A 21672-nucleotide genomic window follows, 5' to 3' on the forward strand; every position below is an offset into this window, starting at 1 on the left:
AATAGGCATACAAAAGTTCCGGGTGAACTTGTGCAGTGACGTCACCGGCTGCACAATGAGCATGCGTCGGGGTACGATTATTTGCGAGCCCATAGAGACACCGCTCAGTGTTTTGCAAAGGAGACATGAGTGATGTCATTGGAGGAGGAGTTGAGGGGCCATTTTAAAACAGCAACCATCGGCATTCTTATGAAAATAATCACACCGTTGTGAGCAGCGTACTGGGACACAGGTAGGAGACCTTATTAAGGACCAAACTAATGATAGGGAACACTTTATTGTCAAGGTTGACTGTCCCTTTAAGTTTTTATTTTTTGAGAATAAACTTATATTTGAGTTGTGGATTAATTATTTTCAGCAAAATGGCTGTTTTTATTTTTAGCCCTCCCTCTCTAGTGACTCTTGTGTGGAGTTCCACATCTTGGGTATTGCTATCCCATACGTCACTAGCTCATGGACTCTTGCCAATTACATGAAAGAAAACATAATTTATGTAAGAACTTACCTGATAAATTCATTTTTCATATTGGCAAGAGTCCATGAGGTCCACCCCCTTTTTTATGGTGGTTATGATTTTTTTTGTATAAAGCACAGTTATTTCCAAATTCCTTTGTTGATGCTTTTTACTCCTTTCTTTATCACCCCACTTCTTGGCTATTCGTTAAACTGAATTGTGGGTGTGGTGAGGGGTGTATTTATAGGCATTTTGAGGTTTGGGAAACTTTGCCCCTCCTGGTAGGATTGTATATCCCATACGTCACTAGCTCATGGACTCTTGCCAATATGAAAGAAATTAATTTATCTGGTAAGTTCTTACATAAATTATGTTTTTTCTTGGTTCTCTTGGTATCTTTATTTGAATAAAAGCAGGAGTGTAAGCTTAGGAGCAGACCCATTTTTTTTTATTCAGCATCCTGGGTAATGCTTGTGGATTGGTGGCTACATTTAGATACCAAGAGAACAAAGAAAAATGTATAATAGAAGTAAATTATAAAGTTGTTTAAAATTGCATGCTCTATCTGAATCCTGAAAGACAAAATTTGGTTTCAGTGTCCCTTTAAGCTTCTTGTTTGTCTCCCAGAAACTACAAACGAATGGCAGTAAAATTGCAGTTTTTCCGTATTGCTGTAATCCCAAATGTTTTAGGGACAATAGACTGCACACTTATTCCATTGAGAGCCCCAAAAGAAAGAGACTGCAGTCAAAGAAATTCCATTCCCTTAATGTGCAAATGGCCTGTGATGCCCAACTGCGTAATATTAGTGTTCGTGCAGGTTTTCCAGGATCCTGTCACGGCTATTACATCTTGTGTCAGTCTGGCCTATATTCAAAGTTTGATAGCAATGAAATGCCTGAGGGGTTGCTGTTTGGTAAGTTTTGTACATTGCCTTTCACAGGGCTAGATTACAAGTGGAGTGCTAAATTATTGTGCTCGCACAAATGGGCAAATTTGCCCGTTTGCGGGAGCGCAATATTTAACCAGCCATTACAAGTGGCTGGTTATTGCTACCGCAAGCTTGAGATTAGATAAAGTGCCCCAAATGCCTTAAAAATAGGACATTGTAGTTTTTAATTAAAAAGTTTATTTTTTTTTCTTATTAAATACAACTGCACTAGGCAGTTTTTGGGGTCTTAAGTTGTTGGGAGTGTTAGAAAAAAAACAGCACTGAAAAGTGCCTTTACATTGCAGTCTATGGGAACTGTGTTTTCCCATAGACAGCATTGTATATTTATATAGTTATATACTGTACATATATATTTATGTGTTTATATGTGATGGATTACAAAATAATAGTATATAGTATAAAGGCAAAATAGGCCCTTTGCCTCATTGTCATGTATGTTAAAATGGTTCCCTTGGACTTGCTAGGCTTTCAAATGGGCAATGCACACCTATTGTTGATGTGAAAAAGAGCTGCTTACCAGCAAAGAACAGGTTATAATTCTATCACAATGTTTCCTCTATGATGGACTGTTATGTTTTAGATAAATCACAAAATGTCATGAGGTCACAACTATTTTAGGTACTAACCTGTTTGGAATTCCTCTTAATGTCTAAACAAATGGCCAAATAATGTACCAAATTCCCCTGTAAATTTTTTTTAGAAGGGGCAATGAGAGAACCCAAAAAAATATACAAGCATTAGGGGTGGGGTAAAAAGAGATCATTGTATAGAACTCGTAAACAAATACAAACAGTGGTGGGGGATAAAAAAAACAATTGTTCAGAGGCAGGTCATAACATTTTAAACATGCATAGTTTATACCTGCGCCATGGCCGCTTGTACCCTCCTCTGGTGTATTCATATGTGTGCTAAAATTAGGGAAAGTGTAGCGCAAGAACTTCTCTTAAGCTGCTCACAGAAAAACTATCTTCTTCCTAGATAGTTAGGAAACTGTAACAAATAAGTATAGAGTAGTGAGGCGCTAATATAGCAAAGAGTGCAAAATCCAAACAAGAAATAATATTAAGTTTAAATGTAGCCTTCTGTGATGGCTAATAAAATAATAAATTGATAATGCAAAAATACTGTAGTTATACAAATGTTTCCAATTAAACTAAAGTAGTGCAATCTAAATCATTGAATAAACTAACACTGTGTGAATATTCAAACTTATAAATTATGCCAAAAATGTCTTAATCTTCAGAAAAGAAAAGTATTCCTTTTAAAAAACAGATTCAGAAATATATACTAAAACATTTCAAATGGATTCATATTAATTTAAATTTCAGCTTGTGCTAATACATAAAAAAAATAGACCTAAAAAACTTCCAGTTAATAAATACAGCATATGATCTGAATCAAATAATCACATACGTTTGCAAACAGTAGAAGGGCATATAAAAAAGAGAATGAGGGGGGCGTCTCCCCAATATGAAACTGCATGATCACAGTCTGGTTGTTTAGTTCCCAATTTCAAAAGTTAAAAACCTCAGTTTGTGTTAAAAATTCAGAATAAAAGGCAATCTCTCTCTCTTATGGAAATCCTCCCAATACTGCATAAGTGAAGTGAGAGCGTATCACAGGTGCTGCTGCATCGTTAACAATACCATCAGTCTTACCTCCATGTTCCTTACCAGAGTGGTTAGCTAACCAGTGACGTAGTAAACAGTGTCTGGATAACTTGCGCAAGTTACCATTACCGGATATTTATCTTAGGGATGGGGGGTTTTACTATTATTATAATTGTTTAAAATCGTTTATAGTCTGCAGCCTTCCTGTGTAAATGTATATTCTAGCTCTACGACTTTGCAGAATTATTTTCATCATATATTAATCAGTGCCCCAACATTCCGTAGCGCTGGGTACGGGAGTAGAAGTAGCACAATAACACTGATTCATGGTAAAAAATACAGATACATAAAACAAATTAGCCCAAACTAATTACCCCAAACAGATTAATACAAAAAAAGGAGGGCCCTGCTCCAAATATTTTTTTTCTTCCGAGAAGTAATTAAAATTCTTTTGACTTTCAGCACAACAATATAACTCGGCCGTTTAATAAACCAAGTTAGTCTTATGACTCTTTTATTTAACACACAGGTCTGTGTTGTAAAGAGCAGACTCCTTAGTTACAACATTTTTGCAACATATAATTAGTTTAGTTTCCCCCGATTTGCTCTCGCCTCTCTATGATGTGTATATACATGTAAACTTGCATGTGCGTTTTCTCATTGTGTACCTTTTTTCTCCCCTTCAGTGGCTCTGTATTAGTATACACAATAGATAATACCACTGGAGCTATGCAGCTTTCCCATAAGTTGGAACTAACTCCAAAACAGTACCCAGGTAAGCCTTGTTTTGAAGTGTATATTTTCTTGATATGTGTGTGTGTTTTCTGTAGTTAGTAATGTATTATTAAAGACATGCATTAAAAAAACAGTTCTTAATCTGTATTTTTAAAATATATTTTAATTCACATTCTGAACATCTCAAGGAAGACTGTAGTTGAAAACATTAACTGCAGTGTGTCTGCGTGTCTTTAATCCATGATACACGTGCACTGGCTGACTGTTACATACAGTTGTGCTCATAAGTTTACAAACCCTGGCAGAATTTGATTTCTTGGCCGTTTTTCAGAGAATATGAATGATAACACAAAAACTGTTCTTTCACTCATGGTTAGTGTTTGGCTGAAGCCATTTATTATCAATCAACTGTGTTTACACTTTTTAAATCATAATGACAACAGAAACTACCCAAATGACCCTGATCAAAAGTTTACATACCCTTGTGATTTTGGCCTGATAACATGCACACAAGGGGTTTGAATGGCTATTAAAAGGTAACCATCCTCACTTGTGATCTGTTTTCTTGTAATTAGTGTGTGTGTATAAAAGGTCACTGAGTTTCTGGACTCCTGACAGACCCTTGCATCTTTCATCTAGTGCTGCACTGACGATTCTGGATTCTGAGACATGGGGAAAGCAAAAGAATTGTCAAAGGATCTGCGGGAAAAGGTAGTTGAACTGTATAAAACAGGAAAGGGATATAAAAAGATATCCAAGGAATTGAGAATGCAAATCAGCAGTGTTCAAACTCTAATCAAGTAGTGAAAAATGAGGGGTTCTGTTGAAACCAAACCACGGTCAGGTAGACCAACTAATATTTCAGCCACAATTGCCAGGAAAATTGTTTGGGATGCAAAGACAAACCCACAAATAACTTCAGGTGAAATACAGGACTCTCAGAAAACATGTGTTGTGGCTGTTTCAAGATGCACAATAAGGAGGCACTTGAAGAAAGATGGGCTGCATGGTCGAGTCGCCAGAAGAAAGCCATTACTACGCAAATGCCACAAAGTATCCCGCTTACAATACGCCAAACAGCACAGAGACAAGCTTCTGGCACAGTCATTTGGAGTGATAAGACCAAAATTGAGCTTTTTGGCCACAACCATAAACGCTACATTTGGAGAGGAGTCAACAAGGCCTATGATGAAAGGTACACCATTCCTACTGTTAAACACGGAGGTAGATTGTTGATGTTTTGAGGATGTGTGAGCTACAAAGGCACAGGAAATTTGGTCAGAATTGATGGCAAGATAAATGCAGTATGTTATCAAACCGAACCCCTCATTTTCCACTTCTTGATTAGAGTTTGAACACTGCTGATTTGCATTCTCAATTCTTTGGGTATCTTTTTATATCCCTTTCCTGTTTTATACAGTTCAACTACCTTTTCCCGCAGATCCTTTGACAATTCTTTTGCTTTCCCCATGACTCAGAATCCAGAAACGTCAGTGCAGCACTGGATGAAAGATTCAAGGGTCTGTCAGGAATCCAGAAACTCATTGACCTTTTATACACACACACACTAATTACAAGCAAACAGGTCACAGGTGAGGATGGTTACCTTTAATAGCCATTCAATCCCCTTTGTGTCAACTTGTGTGCATGTTATCAGCCCAAAATCACCAGGGTATTTAAACTTTTGATCAGGGTCATTTCGGTAGTTTCTGTTGTCATTATGATTTAAAAAGAGTAAACACAGTTGATTTGATAATAAATGTCTTCAGCCAAACACTAACCATGAGTGAAAGAAAAGTTTTTGTGTTATCATTCATATTCTCTGAAAAATGGCCAAGAAATCATAAATTCTGCCAGGGTATGTAAACTAATGAGCACAACTGTATGTACTGTTTAGGTACAATATGGCACTTGTGTGTGCACATTCAGGCATGTTATCTGATATAGCTAAACTCATACTTGTGCAAGAAGGAAAGGATTCATTTAATCACTTACTCCTTTTAGCATTGGATTAATGACAGATTTTCCTTGAGTTATGCATCATCTATATAAACTATATTGAAGTCTCTTTGATTACAACAGATATATGGAATAAGACAGGGGCCGTGAAGATGATCAGATGGTCACCAGATTACAGTGTCGTCATGGTAACCTGGGAATGTGGCGGCCTTTCTCTTTGGAGTGTTTTTGGGGCACATCTGATTTGTACTCTGGGAGGGGATTTTGCGTGAGTAGAATATATGCTCTTTATTTTATGTCTACCTTGCTATACAGTTCTGCTTTTCAATACCATATTAACTTTACTGGACCATGCCTCCTTCATCTACAGTACAAAGCATAAAGTTTAATTGTAGTCTTGAATTTGTTTAGAAATCATCATTGCTTCTTTGTTACTAGCCCTGTCTTTTTATTTTGGCACTCTTGCACTTTTTCCACTTCAAGAATAAAAATTTCAGTCTACTGTGTTTTTCCTTCTTAATATAAGGAGAGTCCATGGCATCATTTCTTACTGTTGGGAAATACGGAACCTGGCCACCAGGAGGAGGCAAAGACACACCAGCCAAAGGCTTAAATACCTCTCCCACTTCCCCCATCCCCCAGTCATTCTTTGCCTTTCGTCACAGGAGGATGGCAGAGAAGTGTCAGAAGATTCAGAGTAGTTCCTTAGGAAGGGTATTTGCCCTTCGATATAGGACTGGAGTTTTAAGTAGTCTTGTCAGCCTCTCAGTGAGAGCATTGATGAAAGTTAGTCTGGAGATGCAAGGAGAGTCTTTCTGCGAACCAATCCAGACTGCCTGCTAACAGCTCCTAAGCAATCAGTACTGACAAGGTTCACTGCCTGCTTGTTTTTTCACTCAAGTCCATGTCAGGATCGATGCTACAACACTGTCACACATGAGAAGCTGTGGTTCTGTTTCACAGCATGGATTCTGTTAAGATAGTTTTAATTTTTACACATGTTGAAAATGCTAGAAGACAGGGTCACAGTGTTGCTCCTTTTATCTCTATAGAATCATGGGTTAATATCTCCTGATGGGAATTATTGAACAGTGGGGGTTAATCAAATGTGATGCTTTGATTTTATGCTGCTTTATGTGTGAGATTTATTGGGCTCATAGACTGTTCGTTATGTGGCTGGAACGCACAAGTTTTTACTTTCATCTTTGAACGCTGCACAGCTTGTAGCTTGGCATGCTTTTTCTCATAGCAGGGGCGGAACTGCCTTGCGCACCATATGACCGGGAGTGGTCTCGCTTTCATTTCCTCTTTCCTGACCGAGCTGGCTGTCGGAGAAGACACTTTTTCTCTGTATTGTCTGGGTCTAGGAGGTGGTAAGTGCCCCAGCCATTGGGAGTATAAAGGTGCTGTTTTTTTTTATAAATAAGAGTGTTTTATTTTCTGTGTCCTACTGTCATTAGCTTAAGCTATGGAGGATTCTGAGATACTAGAGGGTACTTCCTCTATTCCAAATAGTAATGCCTGTTTATATTGTTAGGAGGCCTTGGTATGCCCACCCTCTCAACTATGTTCCACATGCCTTGAACACGTTATTAGGTCTAAGAAGGTTAACCCCTTTAGTACCACTGAGTCATCCACCTCTGAGAACTCGCCGTCCCATGAGGTACATACCCATCAGTCATCTCCTTCTACACACGCAGCTTCCCGTAGCACACCTAATCCTACATCTGGAGGGAGCCTTTTACCATCAGATTTTACCGTGCAGTAAAAGACGGCGGTGTCTGAGGCCCTCAGTGCTTTACCTCGCCCTGCTAAATTCAAGCAAAAGGTTAAACATAGCTCTCCTGCCCAGGGGTCATCATGTGATTTATTTGATTTATCTGTTCTGACTCAGTTATCCGAGGATGAATCACGCTCTGAGGCTTCAGCGGGTGAACTTTCTGGGTCGGAGTCTGCTGCCTCTAAGCCTCCTGCTGCGGAGGAACTAGCCTTTAGATTTAAGATTGAACACTTACGTTTTCTTCTAAAAGAGGTCCTGTCTACATTCGAGGTTCCAGAGGCCAAGCTGTCTGATGAACCTTTGCTAAATTAGACAGAATGTACGAGGACAGGGTAGTGCCGTTAACTTTTCCTGTACCTGTAAAGATGGTGAACGTAATTAAAAACGAATGGGACAGAATTGGATCTTCCTTTTCCCCTTAGTCTTCCTTTAAGAAATTATTTCCGGACTCTCGATTGGAATTGTAGGGTTCCGTCCTTAAGGGGGATGGCGCTATCTCCACGCTTGCCAAGCGTACTACTATCCCGCTTGAGGATAGCTCGTCGTTCAGAGAGCCGATGGATAAGAAGATGGAAACTTTTCTAAGAAATATGTTCCAACATACAGGATACTTGTTTCAACCGGCAGAGGCTGTTGCCTCGGTTGCTGGAGCAGTTACCTACTGGTGCGACTCCTTATCAGAATTGATCGAGGTGGAGGGTAATTCTTTTATCTGTGATGCAAACATGCAGATTATTTCCCTAAATGCTAAGATGTCTGGTTTTTCAGTGCAGGCCCGTTGGGCGCTCTGGCTGAAGTCCTGGTCTGCGGACATGACTTTTAAGTTCAGACTTCTCTCCCTTTTAAGGGAAATATTTTATTTGGTCCAGGCTTGTACTCCATTATCTCCATGGTTACAAGGGGGCAAGGGTGCCTTCCTACCGCAGGATAAAAAGAACAAGTCTAAGGGACAAAGTTCAAATTTTTGTTCCTTTCGTTCTTAAAAATCCCAACGACAGCAGACCTCTGCTAAGCCCGAGCAAACCAAGAGTACTTGGAAGCCGGCTCAGTCTTGGAATAAAGCTAAGCAGAGCAAGAAGCCCACCGAGACTAAATTGGCATGAAGGGGCGGCCCCCGATCCGGTGCTGGGGCCAGACTGTCGCTCTTTTCAGACACTTGTTTCAGGGGCGTGCAGGATCCATTGGTCCTGGAGGTCTTAGCTCAGGGATACAAGATAGGTTTCAAGTCTCATCCACCCAAGGGCAGATTTCGCCTCTCAAGCCTGTCTTCCAGACCAGAAAAGAGGGAAGCCTTTCTGGGTGCGTGCGGGATCTGTCCTCCTTAGGGGTCATTGTCCTGGTACGTATCGCAGAAAGAGGTTTGGGATACTATTCAAACTTTTTCGTGGTCCCAAAGAAGGAGGGAACTTTTTGCCCAATCCTGGACCTAAAGTGCTTAACAAATTTCTAAACGTCCCCTTGTTCAAGATGGAGACGATAAGGTACATCCTTTCCTTAGTTCAGGAAGGACAGTTCATGACCACTATAGATCTGAAGGATGCTTACCTTCACATTCCAATCCACAAGGACCAGTTCCTAAGGTTTGCGTTCCTGGACCAGCACTTCCTGTTCATTGCACATCCATTTGGTCTAGCTACTGCTCCAAGAATTATTCCATCTAAAAGGGAGGAGAGTCCATGGCTTCATTCATTACTTGTAATTAAGAACCTGGCCAACTTTAGGAGGCAAAGACACCCCAGCCAAAGGCTTAAATACCTCCCCCCCTTCTCTCATCCCCCAGTCATTCTTTGCCTTTCGTCACAGGAGGTTAGCAGAGAAGTGTCAGAAGATTCGGAGTAGTCTCTTATGGAGGGTAGTACTCTTCGGAATGGGACTGGAGTTTTAAGTAGTCCTGTCAACCTCTCAGTGAGAGCTTGGGTGAATGTTAGAGTCCGGAGATGCAGGGAGAGTTTCTGCGAAACCATCCCAACTCATTCTACCAGCTCCATAAGAAATCAGCGTTGATGAATTTCGCTGCCTGCTTTCTAAATTTAAGTCCATGTCAGGAGCGATGCTACTACACTGTCACACTTGAGAGGCCGTGTTCCTCTTCCATGGCATAGATTCTGGTAAGATTGTTTCATTTTTTTTATACATCTTTATAGAATCAAGGGTTAATATACCTGGTAGGGGGATTATTGAACAGGGAGGGTCTGTACATAATATTGTTTGTGTCATTGCTGCAATATGTGTGAGATGAGGCTCTGGCAATGGGTGGACCTTTGGTTTAATTTCTGGGAGTATTTGCACGTTTTTCTCCCTAGTGCAGGGGCGGTCCTGCGATGCATTCCTTCCGACCGGGTGTGGCCTAATCGACTTCTTTTGCTTGACCGGCGGTTGCAGGAGACGAAATGGTTTCTGTGGTCCGGGTCATAGGAGGTGGTGAGTGCCCCTGCCATTGGAGGTTATAAAGGTGCCATTTTTCATATCATATATCTAGTCCGTAATAAAGGCGCAAGCTATGGAGGACTCTGACGCGTTGAAGGGTACTCCCCTCTGTAACAAAGTCTCATCAAGGAAGACTAGGATGTCTAGTACTACTGAGCCCTCCACCTCTGAGGGTTCCCCCATCCCGTGAGGTGCGTTCCCTACATTCATCTCCGATTACACATGCAGCGCCGCAGGGCACGACCATTTCTCCTACGGGAAAGATCCGCTGGCCGCCAGACTTTGCGGATCAACTGCAAACGGCGGTGTCTAAGGTGTTTAGTGCCTTACCATGTTCTGCTAAACGCAAGCGTAAGGTAAAACATGGCGATCCGACCCAGGGGTCATATTCTCCAATGGATATTTCGGAAAGATTATCCGCTGACAAGGACGACTCACTCTTCATAGGACGTTCCTTTTGGTTTAGAGTCTGTCATCTAAAATTCTGACTGCGGAGGAGCCTGACTTTTTAGGTTTAGGATGGAAAATTTGTGTTTTTTGCTGAAGCAAGTGCTTGCTACTCTCGAGGTTCCGGAACTGAAACTACCGGAGGAACCTTCGATTCCTAAGCTTGGTAAAGTATATAAGGACAGGGTGGTGCCTCAGACCTTCCCGGTTCCTGTTAAGATGGCTGACATTATTAAGAATGAATGGGAGAGCCAGGGGCAGATTCCTTCTGTCAAATCTGTCTTCCAGACCAGAAAAGAGACACCTTTTTAGAATGTGTGAGGGATCTCTCTTCTCTCTGAGTTATTGTACCAGTACCTACAGCAGAAAGGGGTTTAGGGTACTATTCATACCTTTTCGTGGTCCCAAAGAAGGAGGGCACGTTCTGCCTGATTCTAGACCTAAAATGTTTAAACAAGTTTCTGGCTGTTCCATCGTTCAAAATGGAAACGATCTATTCTGCCTCTAGTGCAAGAGGGGCAGTTCATGACGACAGTAGACTTGAAGGATGCCTACCTTCATGTGCCAATCTACAGGGATCACTTCAGGTTCCTGAGATTTGCGTTTCTGGACCAACATTTCCAGTTTGTGGCCCTTCCCTTCGGGCTGGCGACGGCCCCAAGAGTCTTCACAAAGCTTCTGGGGGCGCTACTTGCAGTAGCCAGATCCAGAGGCATTGCTGTGGTGCCCTATCTGGACGACATCCTAGTCCAGGTGCTGTCGTTCAGTCTTGCAGAGGTTCACTCGAGGGCCCTTCTTCTTTTGCTCCAATCTCATGGTTGGAAGATAAACTCTAGGAAAGAGCACCCTGATTTCCAGCAACAGGGTGGAGTTCCTGGGAACGATAATAGATTCTATATCCATGAGGATATGTCTCACAGATCAGCGACGCAGGAAGATTGCGTCCACCTGTCTTACCCTTTATTCCTCCTCCAGTCCCTCTGTGGCTCAGAGTATGGAGGTAATCGGGCTCATGGTGTCCAGCATCGATGTCATTCCATTCGCCAGGTTCCATCTAAGACCTCTTCAGTTTTGCATGTTGAGACAGGGGAACGGCGATCATGCAGACCTATCCCAACAGATTTCTCTGGACGATCGGACGAGGGACTCCCTCTCTTGGTGGATCCATCTGGAACCACTGTCCCAAGGGACATCCTTCCTGAGACCGTCCTGGGAGATTGTGACAAAGGACGCGAGTCTGGCAGGATGGGGAGCTGTTTGGGGTGCCAGGATGGCTCAGGGAAAGTGGTCTCGAGAGGAGTCTCTCCTCCCTATCAATATTCTGGAACTTTGAGCAATCTACAATGCTCTGAAGGCGTGGCCTTCTCTGGGGTCGTTCAGCTTCATCAGGTTCCAGACAGACAACATTACCTCGGTGGCTTACATCAACCATCAGTGGGGGATGAGAATCTCCCTAGCAATGAGGGTGGTTTCTCGTATATAGGAATGGGCAGAGCCCCACAGCTGTTCGCTCTCAGCAGTCCACATTCCGGGTGTGGACAACCGGGAAGCGTATATTCTCAGCAGAAAATCCTTTCATCCGGGGGAATGGTCTCTCCACCTGAGGTGTTTGCGGAGATTTGTCACAGATGGGGGAAGCCGGAGATAGATCTCACGGCGTCCAGACTCAATTGCAAGCTTCCCAGATACGGTTCGCGGTTCAAGGATCCCCAGGCAGAGCTGATAGATGCCTTAGCGGTGCCTTGGGGGTTCATCCTAGTTTACATTTTTCCACCGTTGCCACTTCTACCTTGTGTAGTGGCCCGCATCAAGCAGGAGCAAGCTTCGGCTATTCTGATTGCTCCGTCGTGGCCGCGGAGGACGTGGTTTGCAGATCTGGTGGGGATGTCATCTTCTCCATGGAGGTTACCCTGTCGCAGGGATCAGTTGATACAGGGACCCTTTCAACATCAATATCTAGATTCTCTGAGGCTAACTGCGTGGAGATTGAACGCTTAGTTTTGGCCAAGAGAGGGTTTTCTGAGAGAGTGATTGATACTCTCGTTCAGGCCAGGAAGCCAGTCACTCATCGCATATATCATAAGGTGTGGAGGACCTACTTGTCCTGGTGTGAGAAGCATGGATATCCTTGGCACAAGGTAAAGGTATCCATGATTCTGTCCTTTCTCCAGTATGGACTGGAGAAGGGGCTTGCCGCCAGTTCCTTGAAGGGACAGATTTCGGCATTATCTGTTTTGTTACACAAGAGGCTTGCTGAACTTCCGGATATTAAGTCTTTTGTTAAGGCCCTGTCTAGAATCAGGCCTGTTTTTAAACAGTCCGATCCTCCTTGGACGTTGAACTTGGTTCTGAGGGTGTTGCAGAGGGTTCCGTTTGAACCTATGCACTCTATTGACATTAAGATTCTTTTGTGGAAAGTTCTCTTTCTGTTGTCTATTGCATCGGCTCGCAGAGTTTCTGAGCTGTGGCGGCCTTGCAATTTGCGCCTCCTTATTTGTTTTTTTTCACGTTGATAATGCTGTTCTTCGCACTGGTTTGGGATTTCTTCCCAAAATTGTGTCTAACCATAATATCAATCAGGAAATAGTAGTTCCTTCTTTGTGTGCTAACCCCTCTTCTCCTAAGGAGAGGTTACTTCATAATTTGGATGTGGTTCGAGCCTTGAAGTTTTATTTTCAGGATACAAAGGATTTCAGACAATCTACATCTCTTTTTGTGGTGTATGCAGGGAAGTGCAAGGGGCACTCTTCTACTTCTTTGTCCTTTTAGTTGAGGAGCATAATTCATTTAGCCTATGAGTCAGTGGGACATAAGCCTCCTCAGAGGATCACGGCTCATTTGACTAGAGCTGTGGCTTCGTCTTGGGCCTTCAAGAATGAGGCCTCTATGGAGCAGATTTGTAAGGCGGCTACCTGGTCCTTCTTACATACCTTTACAAAATTTTTACAAATTTGACGTTTTTTTCTTCGGCGGAAGCAGTTTTTGGGAGAAAGATCTTACAGGCTGTGGTGCCCTCAGATTAGGGTCTGCATTCTTTTTGCCCTCCCGTTTTTCATTGTGTCCTCTAGAGCTTGGGTATTTGTTCCCACAAGTAATGAATGAAGCCATGGACTCTCCTCCCCTTTAGATGGAAAACATAAATTATGCTTACCTGATAATTGTATTTCCATCGTGGGGAGGAGAGTCCACGGCTCCCGCCTGTGGCTCCAGTAGGCGGACCTAAATTTAGTTTTTGTTCTTCTGGCACCATTTATACCCTGATATTTCTCCTACTGTTCCTTGTTCCCTTGGCAGAATGACTGGGGGATGAGGGAAGTGGGGGAGTTATTTAAGCCTTTGGCTGGGGTGTCTTTGCCTCCTCCTGGTGGCCAGGTTCTTAATTCTTACAAGTAATGAATGAAGCCGTGGACACTCCTTCCCACGATGGAAATAAAATTATCAGGTAGGCATAATTTATGTTTTACATAGTTTCTAGTGTCTCTTCTAGCCGTTGCCAGAACCCGGGGTATAGCGGTAGCTCCCTACTTGGACGATATTCTGGTACAAGCACCATCTTTTCGTCTGGCGGAGGACCATTTAGAATCTCTTCTCTCTCTCTTCTTTGATCTCATGGATGGAAGATAAACATAGAAAAGAGTTCTCTTATTCTGAGCACCATGGTAGAATTCCTGTTTACTATAATAGACTCCATATCCATGAGGATATTTCTAACAGACCAGAGACGTTGCAAGCTTGCTTCGGCATGTCTTGGCCTCCGGACCTCCTTAAGGCCTTCTGTGGCTCAGTGTATGGAGGTGATTGGTCTCGTGTCCAGCATGGACATCATTCCTTTTGCCAGGTTCCGTCTCGGACCGCTGCAACTGTGCATGCTGAGACAGTGGAACAGCGATCATTCGTATCTGTGTCAACCGATCTCTCTGGACAACCGGTCGAGAGAATCGCTCTCTTGGTGGCTCTGTTCAGATAATCTGTCCAGAGGGACATCCTTCTTAAGACCATCCTGGGAGACTACGGATGCAAGTCTATCAGGATGGGGAGCTGTTTGGGGTGCCAAGAAGGCACAGGGCCTGTGGTCTCAGGAGAAACGCTCCCTCTTGATCAACATTCTGGAACTTCGAGCAATCTTCAATGCTCTGAATGCTTGGCTTCTTCTGGGTTTGTCCCGGTTTATCAGATTCCAATCAGACATTATAACCTTGATGGCTTACATCAAGGGAGGTATCTCGAATTCTGAAGTGGGCGGAGGCCCACACCTGTTTGCTGTCAGCGATCCACATTCCGGGTGTGGACAACTGGGAATCGTATTTTCTCAGCAGATAATCCTTTCATCCGGGGGAATGATCTCTCCATCCCTAAGTGTTTGCAGAGATATGCAACAAGTGGGGGACGCCAGAGATAGATCTCATGGCATCTCGTCTTAATACCAAGCTGCCTAGATTTGGGTCAAGGTCCAGGGATCTTCAGGCAGGGCTAATAGATGCATTAGCAGTGCCTTGGAGGTTCAGTCTAATTTACCTTCTCCCGCCGTTACCACTTCTTCCTAGTGTAGTAGCCCACATCAAGCTGGAGCTGGAATCACTGATATTGATTGCTCCATCTTGGCCGTTGGGGTTCGCGAACCTGGTGAGGATGTCATCTTCTCCTCCATGGAAGTTACCTTGTCGCAGGGATCTGCTGGAACAAGGTCCTTTTGTTCATCAAAATCTAGATTCTCTGAGGCTAACTGTGTGGAGATTGAACGCTTAGTCCTAGCCAAGAGAGGTTGTTCTGAGAGAGTGATTGATACTCTCATTCAAGCTTGTAAGCTGGTTACTCGTCGCATCTATCGTAAGATTTGGAGAACCTACTTATTCTGGTGTGAAGAGCATGGTTTTTCCTGGCCTAAACTTAAGGTTGCCAGGATCCTATAGTTTCTCCAGGATGGACTAGAGAAGGTTCTTTCTGCCAGTTCCCTGAGGGGACAGATTTCGGCCCTATCCGTTTTACTGCACAAGAGTCTCTCAGAGCTTCCCGATGTACAGTCCTTTGTTTAGGCTCTGATTAGGATCAGACCTGTGTTTAGATCTAAGGCTACTCCTTGGAGTCTAAATCTTGTTCTTAAGGTATTGCTACGGGCTTCGTTTGAGCCTATGGGATTGACATTGAATTGTTGTCCTGGAAAGTTATTTTTCTACTGGCATTTGCTTCTGTGCGCAGAGTACCTGAGATTGCCTCCTTATCTGGTGCTCCACTCTGATAAGGCTGTCCTACATACTAAGTTAGGTTTCTTCCTAGGGTCATGTCAGACCGCAACATCTATCAAAAGATTGTGGTTCGTTCCTTGTGTCCAAATCCTTCCTTTGCGAAGGAACGTTTGCTTTATAATCTGGACGTGGTTCGCGCCTTAAAGTTCTACTTTCAGGCTACTAAGGATTTTAGACAAACTTCGTCCTTGTTTGTTGTCTATTCTGGGAAGCATAAGGTACAGAAGGTCTCTTCGACTTCCTTATCTTTTTGGTTAAGGAGTGTTATCCGCCTTGCTTATCAGACAGTGGGACATAAACCTCCTCAGAGGATTACGGCTCATACTACTAGAGCAGTGGCTTCCTCTTGGGCCTTTAAGAACAAGGCCTCTATGGATCAGATTTGTAAGCGGCTACCTGGTCCTCCTTACACACTTTTTTTCTAAATTTTAGAAATTTTATGATTTTGCTTCGGCTGAAGCAGCTTTCGGGAGAAAGGTTTTGCAGGCTGTGGTGCCCTCAGATTATGGTCCGCCTCTCTTTTTGTCCCTCCCGTTATCATTCAGTGTCCTCTAGACTAGTTTCCCAACAGTAAGGAATGATGTCATGGACTCTCCTTATATTAAGAAGAAAAACATAAATTATGCTTACCAGATAATTTAATTTCCATCTGTATAAGGAAAGTCCATGCCCCCGCCCGTGTTCTCCGATGGGCGGCCCTCTAAATTTTATTTTTCTTCTGGCACCATTTTTACCCTGATATTTCTCCTACTGTTCCTTGTTCCCTCAGCAGAATGATTGGGGGATGGGGGAAGTGGGAGAGGTATTTAAGCCTTTGGCTGGGGTGTCTTTGCCTCCTCCTGGTGGCCAGGTTCAGTATTTCCCAACAGTAAGGAATGATGCCGTGGACTCTCCTTGTACAGAAGGAAATTAAATTATCTGGTAAGCAGAATTGTTTTATTTTTTTTAAGAATAATTTAGTGCTAAAAAATATTTTTGGCCTTTCACCTTTTCCATCTAAACAACTGACACTTATTTAGGCAAAATGCAGAACATTGAAAACTCTTCAGTTTTTTTTAAAATGAACAATTATGACTTAAGTTTGCTGGAACATACTGACCATTTTATGGTCCTGCAAGGTGATTGACTGTATAGCTGAAAATGCACACACTAATCTAAATTAATATTTGATGTGCTTTTACCAGTGTATTTATTATGGGGGGGGGGGGTTTAGGGGGGGGGGATCGAAACTTATCACATCAGGGTTTGAGTTCAGATATGCAACACTATGGAATTTTACAGCGCTATACAAAGAAATTATTTTAGCTGTTCCTGTACCTTTAGTTGTCATGCACCTTTGGGAATAGCCATCTGCTCCAGCTTAACCTTGTAAGTCTGCTCTAGAAATGCTATGCTTAATACAATCTGTTGGTGGTTATTTTAGGTACAGAGCCGATAGTACCAAGAAAGAAACCCTGAAGATCAGCTCTATGGTAAGCCGCTTGCTATTTGAACCATATCACAATGGGGACCTGACTACTTTGCAGTTCATTAAAGGAATGGTCTAGTCAAAATTAAACTTTCATGATTCAGATAGAGCATGCAATTTTAAGCAACTTTCTATTTTACTCCTATTATGAATTTTTCTTCATTCTCTTTTAATCTTTATTTTAATGTAAGCTTAGGAGCCGGACCATTTTTGGTTCAGCACCTGGGTAGCCACTAGCTAATTGGTGGCTACATTTAGACTCGGACACTGCATGCAGTAGTTAAAGGGACATTAAACTGCTGTGCACAGCTACAAAAGAATAGAAACTACTCACTATGTTATTGTATTTCATCCTGTTCCTGCAGCTGTTTTTAAATCGGTTCTCCTGTTTTAATAGCTTAAAAGTGCCAGATACTGAAGCTCCACCTCTTCATACTGGGCGCTAAAGTATTCTCACAGCCTGTGACAGAATCTGTGCACGCTCACAGAACTTGTCTATTGCTTTACAGCTGTATAATGTGCTTCATTTTGGGCAATGTTACTTTATTTAGTACCATTTGATTACACCACCCTTCCTTTTATGTTTTTTTTTTATATATGTTTTTTTTTTATATATACATATATATATATATATATATATATATATATATATATATATATATATATATATATATATATATATATATATATATATATATATATATGAGTGTGTGTAAGGAAGAAGTGTTCGTGTATGTTTGTTTATTATTCAAAAGGAAAAAAAATGCACTTCATGGAGCATTGCGTGATACTTTGCCAGAAGTCGTCACTGATTTTCCATAAGTATATTTCCATGTACCTCCTAAGTGCACACCTTATGTATACTTCACATTTATTTGATTTTCTCTTATTCTGTAATGGCAAATAATGCAAAGTGTGTCCTTTTTTTGTAAAGGCTACATTGGGAGTTTTTACAACTTTAGCGATCAAACAACTCTAATTAACTTTATTTTTAATTGAGCAATTTTTCGCAAGATAAATGATACAACCTACATGAACACAGACGCAGAAATATTTTCTTTGGGTTTGCACATAGGAAAAAAGTGTAAGAAGCAGATAACTGTTGCAGCTGGGAGTGCGTTAAGTAGTAGTTTTCTCCAACATAGGTGTGTCCGGTCCACGGCGTCATCCTTACTTGTGGGATATTCTCTTCCCCAACAGGAAATGGCAAAGAGCCCAGCAAAGCTGGTCACATGATCCCTCCTAGGCTCCGCCTACCCCAGTCATTCTCTTTGCCGTTGTACAGGCAACATCTCCACGGAGATGGCTTAGAGTTTTTTAGTGTTTAACTGTAGTTTTTCATTATTCAATCAAGAGTTTGTTATTTTCAAATAGTGCTGGTACGTACTATTTACTCAGAAACAGAAAAGAGATGAAGAATTCTGTTTGTATGAGGAAAATGATTTTAGCAACCGTAACTAAAATCCATGGCTGTTCCACACAGGACTGTTGAGAGCAATTAACTTCAGTTGGGGGAACAGTTTGCAGTCCTTTGCTGCTTGAGGTATGACACATTCTAACAAGACGATGTAATGCTGGAAGCTGTCATTTTCCCTATGGGATCCGGTAAGCCATGTTTATTACGATTGTAAATAAGGGCTTCACAAGGGCTTATTTAGACTGTAGACTTTTTTTGGGCTAAATCGATTGATATTAACACTTATTTAGCCTTGAGGAATCATTTATTCTGGGTATTTTGATATAATAATATCGGCAGGCACTGTTTTAGACACCTTATTCTTTAGGGGCTTTCCCAAAGCATAGGCAGAGTCTCATTTTCGCGCCGGTGTTGCGCACTTGTTTTTGAGAGGCATGGCATGCAGTCGCATGTGAGAGGAGCTCTGATACTTATAAAGGACTTCTGAAGGCGTCATTTGGTATCGTATTCCCCTTTGGGTTTGGTTGGGTCTCAGCAAAGCAGATACCAGGGACTGTAAAGGGGTTAAAGCTTAAAACGGCTCCGGTTCCGTTATTTTAAGGGTTAAAGCTTCCAAAATTGGTGTGCAATATTTTCAAGGCTTTAAGACACTGTGGTGAAAGTTTGGTGAATTTTGAACGATTCCTTCATGTTTTTTCGCAATTGCAGTAATAAAGTGTGTTCAGTTTAAAATTTAAAGTGACAGTAACGGTTTTATTTCAAAACGTTTTTTGTACTTTCTTATCAAGTTTATGCCTGTTTAACATGTCTGAACTACCAGATAGACTGTGTTCTGAATGTGGGGAAGCCAGAATTCCTATTCATTTAAATAAATGTGATTTATGTGATAATGACAATGATGCCCAAGATGATTCCTCAAGTGAGGGGAGTAAGCATGGTACTGCATCATTCCCTCCTTCGTCTACACGAGTCTTGCCCACTCAGGAGGCCCCTAGTACATCTAGCGCGCCAATACTCCTTACTATGCAACAATTAACGGCTGTAATGGATAATTCTGTCAAAAACATTTTAGCCAAAATGAACCCTTGTCAGCGTAAGCGTGGATGCTCTGTTTTAGTTACTGAAGAGCATGACGACGCTGATATTAATATCTCTGAAGGGCCCCTAACCCAATCTGAGGGGGCCAGGGAGGTTTTGTCTGAGGGAGAAATTACTGATTTAGGGAACATTTCTCAGCGGGCTGAATCTGATGTGATTACATTTAAATTTAAATTGGAACATCTCCGCATTTTGCTTAAGGAGGTATTATCCACTCTGGATGATTGTGAAAATTTGGTCATCCCAGAGAAACTATGTAAAATGGACAAGTTCCTAGAGGTGCCGGGGCTCCCAGAAGCTTTTCCTATACCCAAGCGGGTGGCGGACATTGTTAATAAAGAATGGGAAAGGCCCGGTATTCCTTTCGTCCCTCCCCCCATATTTAAAAAATTGTTTCCTATGGTCGACCCCAGAAAGGACTTATGGCAGTCAGTCCCCAAGGTCGAGGGAGCGGTTTCTACTTTAAACAAACGCACCACTATTCCCATAGAGGATAGTTGTGCTTTCAAAGATCCTATGGATAAAAAATTAGAAGGTTTGCTTAAAAAGATGTTTGTTCAGCAGGGTTACCTTCTACAACCCATTTCATGCATTGTCCCTGTCACTACAGCCGCATATTTCTGGTTTGATGAACTGATTAAGGTGCTCGATAGTGACTCTCCTCCTTATGAGGAGATTATGGACAGAATCAATGCTCTCAAATTGGCTAATTCTTTCACTCTAGACGCCTCCTTGCAATTGGCTAAGTTAGCGGCTAAGAATTCTGGGTTTGCTATTGTGGCGCGCAGAGCGCTTTGGTTGAAATCTTGGTCGGCTGATGCGTCTTCCAAGAACAAGCTACTAAACATTCCTTTCAAGGGGAAAACGCTGTTTGGTCCTGACTTGAAAGAGATTATCTCTGATATCACTGGGGGTAAGGGCCACGCCCTTCCTCAGGATCGGCCTTTCAAGGCAAAAAATAGACCTAATTTTCGTCCCTTTCGTAAAAACGGACCAGCCCAAGGTGCTACGTCCTCTAAGCAAGAGGGTAATACTTCTCAGGCCAAGCCAGCTTGGAGACCAATGCAAGGCTGGAACAAGGGAAAGCAGGCCAAGAAACCTGCCACTGCTACCAAGACAGCATGAAATATTGGCCCCCGATCCGGGACCGGATCTGGTGGGGGGCAGACTCTCTCTCTTCGCTCAGGCTTGGGCAAGAGATGTTCTGGATCCTTGGGCGCTAGAAATAGTCTCCCAGGGTTATCTTCTGGAATTCAAGGGACTTCCCCCAAGGGGGAGGTTCCACAGGTCTCAGTTGTCTTCAGACCACATAAAAAGACAGGCGTTCTTACATTGTGTAGAAGACCTGTTAAAAATGGGAGTGATTCATCCTGTTCCATTAAGAGAACAAGGGATGGGGTTCTACTCCAATCTGTTCATAGTTCCCAAAAAAGAGGGAACGTTCAGACCAATCCTAGATCTCAAGATCTTAAACAAATTTCTCAAGGTCCCATCGTTCAAGATGGAAACCATTCGAACTATCCTTCCTTCCATCCAGGAAGGTCAATTCATGACCACGGTGGATTTAAAGGATGCGTATCTACATATTCCTATCCACAAGGAACATCATCGGTTCCTAAGGTTTGCATTCCTGGACAAACATTACCAGTTCGTGGCGCTTCCTTTCGGATTAGCCACTGCTCCAAGGATTTTCACAAAGGTACTAGGGTCCCTTCTAGCGGTGCTAAGACCAAGGGGCATTGCAGTAGTACCTTACCTGGACGACATTCTGATTCAAGCGTCGTCCCTCCCTCGAGCAAAGGCTCACACGGACATCGTCCTGGCCTTTCTCAGATCTCACGGCTGGAAAGTGAACGTGGAAAAGAGTTCTCTATCCCCGTCAACAAGGGTTCCCTTCTTGGGAACAATTATAGATTCCTCAGAAATGAGGATTTTTCTAACAGAGGCCAGAATAACAAAGCTTCTGGACTCTTGTCGGATTCTTCATTCCGTTCCTCTTCCTTCCGTAGCTCAGTGCATGGAAGTGATCGGGTTGATGGTAGCGGCAATGGACATAGTTCCTTTTGCGCGCATTCATCTAAG

General features: G+C 42.5%; 1 protein-coding gene across 2 annotated transcripts in view; it reads left to right on the forward strand.

The window, feature by feature from the left end:
* The window catches only part of RIC1 (RIC1 homolog, RAB6A GEF complex partner 1), a 514431-nt gene that overhangs the window by 395856 nt on the left and 96903 nt on the right, over positions 1 to 21672 (forward strand). For both annotated transcript variants that reach the window (XM_053702556.1, XM_053702557.1), the window contains exons 8-10: positions 3703 to 3791; positions 5834 to 5978; positions 17031 to 17079. In XM_053702556.1, the coding sequence (XP_053558531.1) occupies positions 3703 to 3791; positions 5834 to 5978; positions 17031 to 17079 (283 nt within the window). The remainder of the gene's footprint in view (positions 1 to 3702; positions 3792 to 5833; positions 5979 to 17030; positions 17080 to 21672) is intronic.

This window comes from Bombina bombina, chromosome 2 (genome assembly GCF_027579735.1).
Source record: "Bombina bombina isolate aBomBom1 chromosome 2, aBomBom1.pri, whole genome shotgun sequence".
In the NCBI taxonomy this organism is placed as follows: domain Eukaryota; kingdom Metazoa; phylum Chordata; class Amphibia; order Anura; family Bombinatoridae; genus Bombina; species Bombina bombina.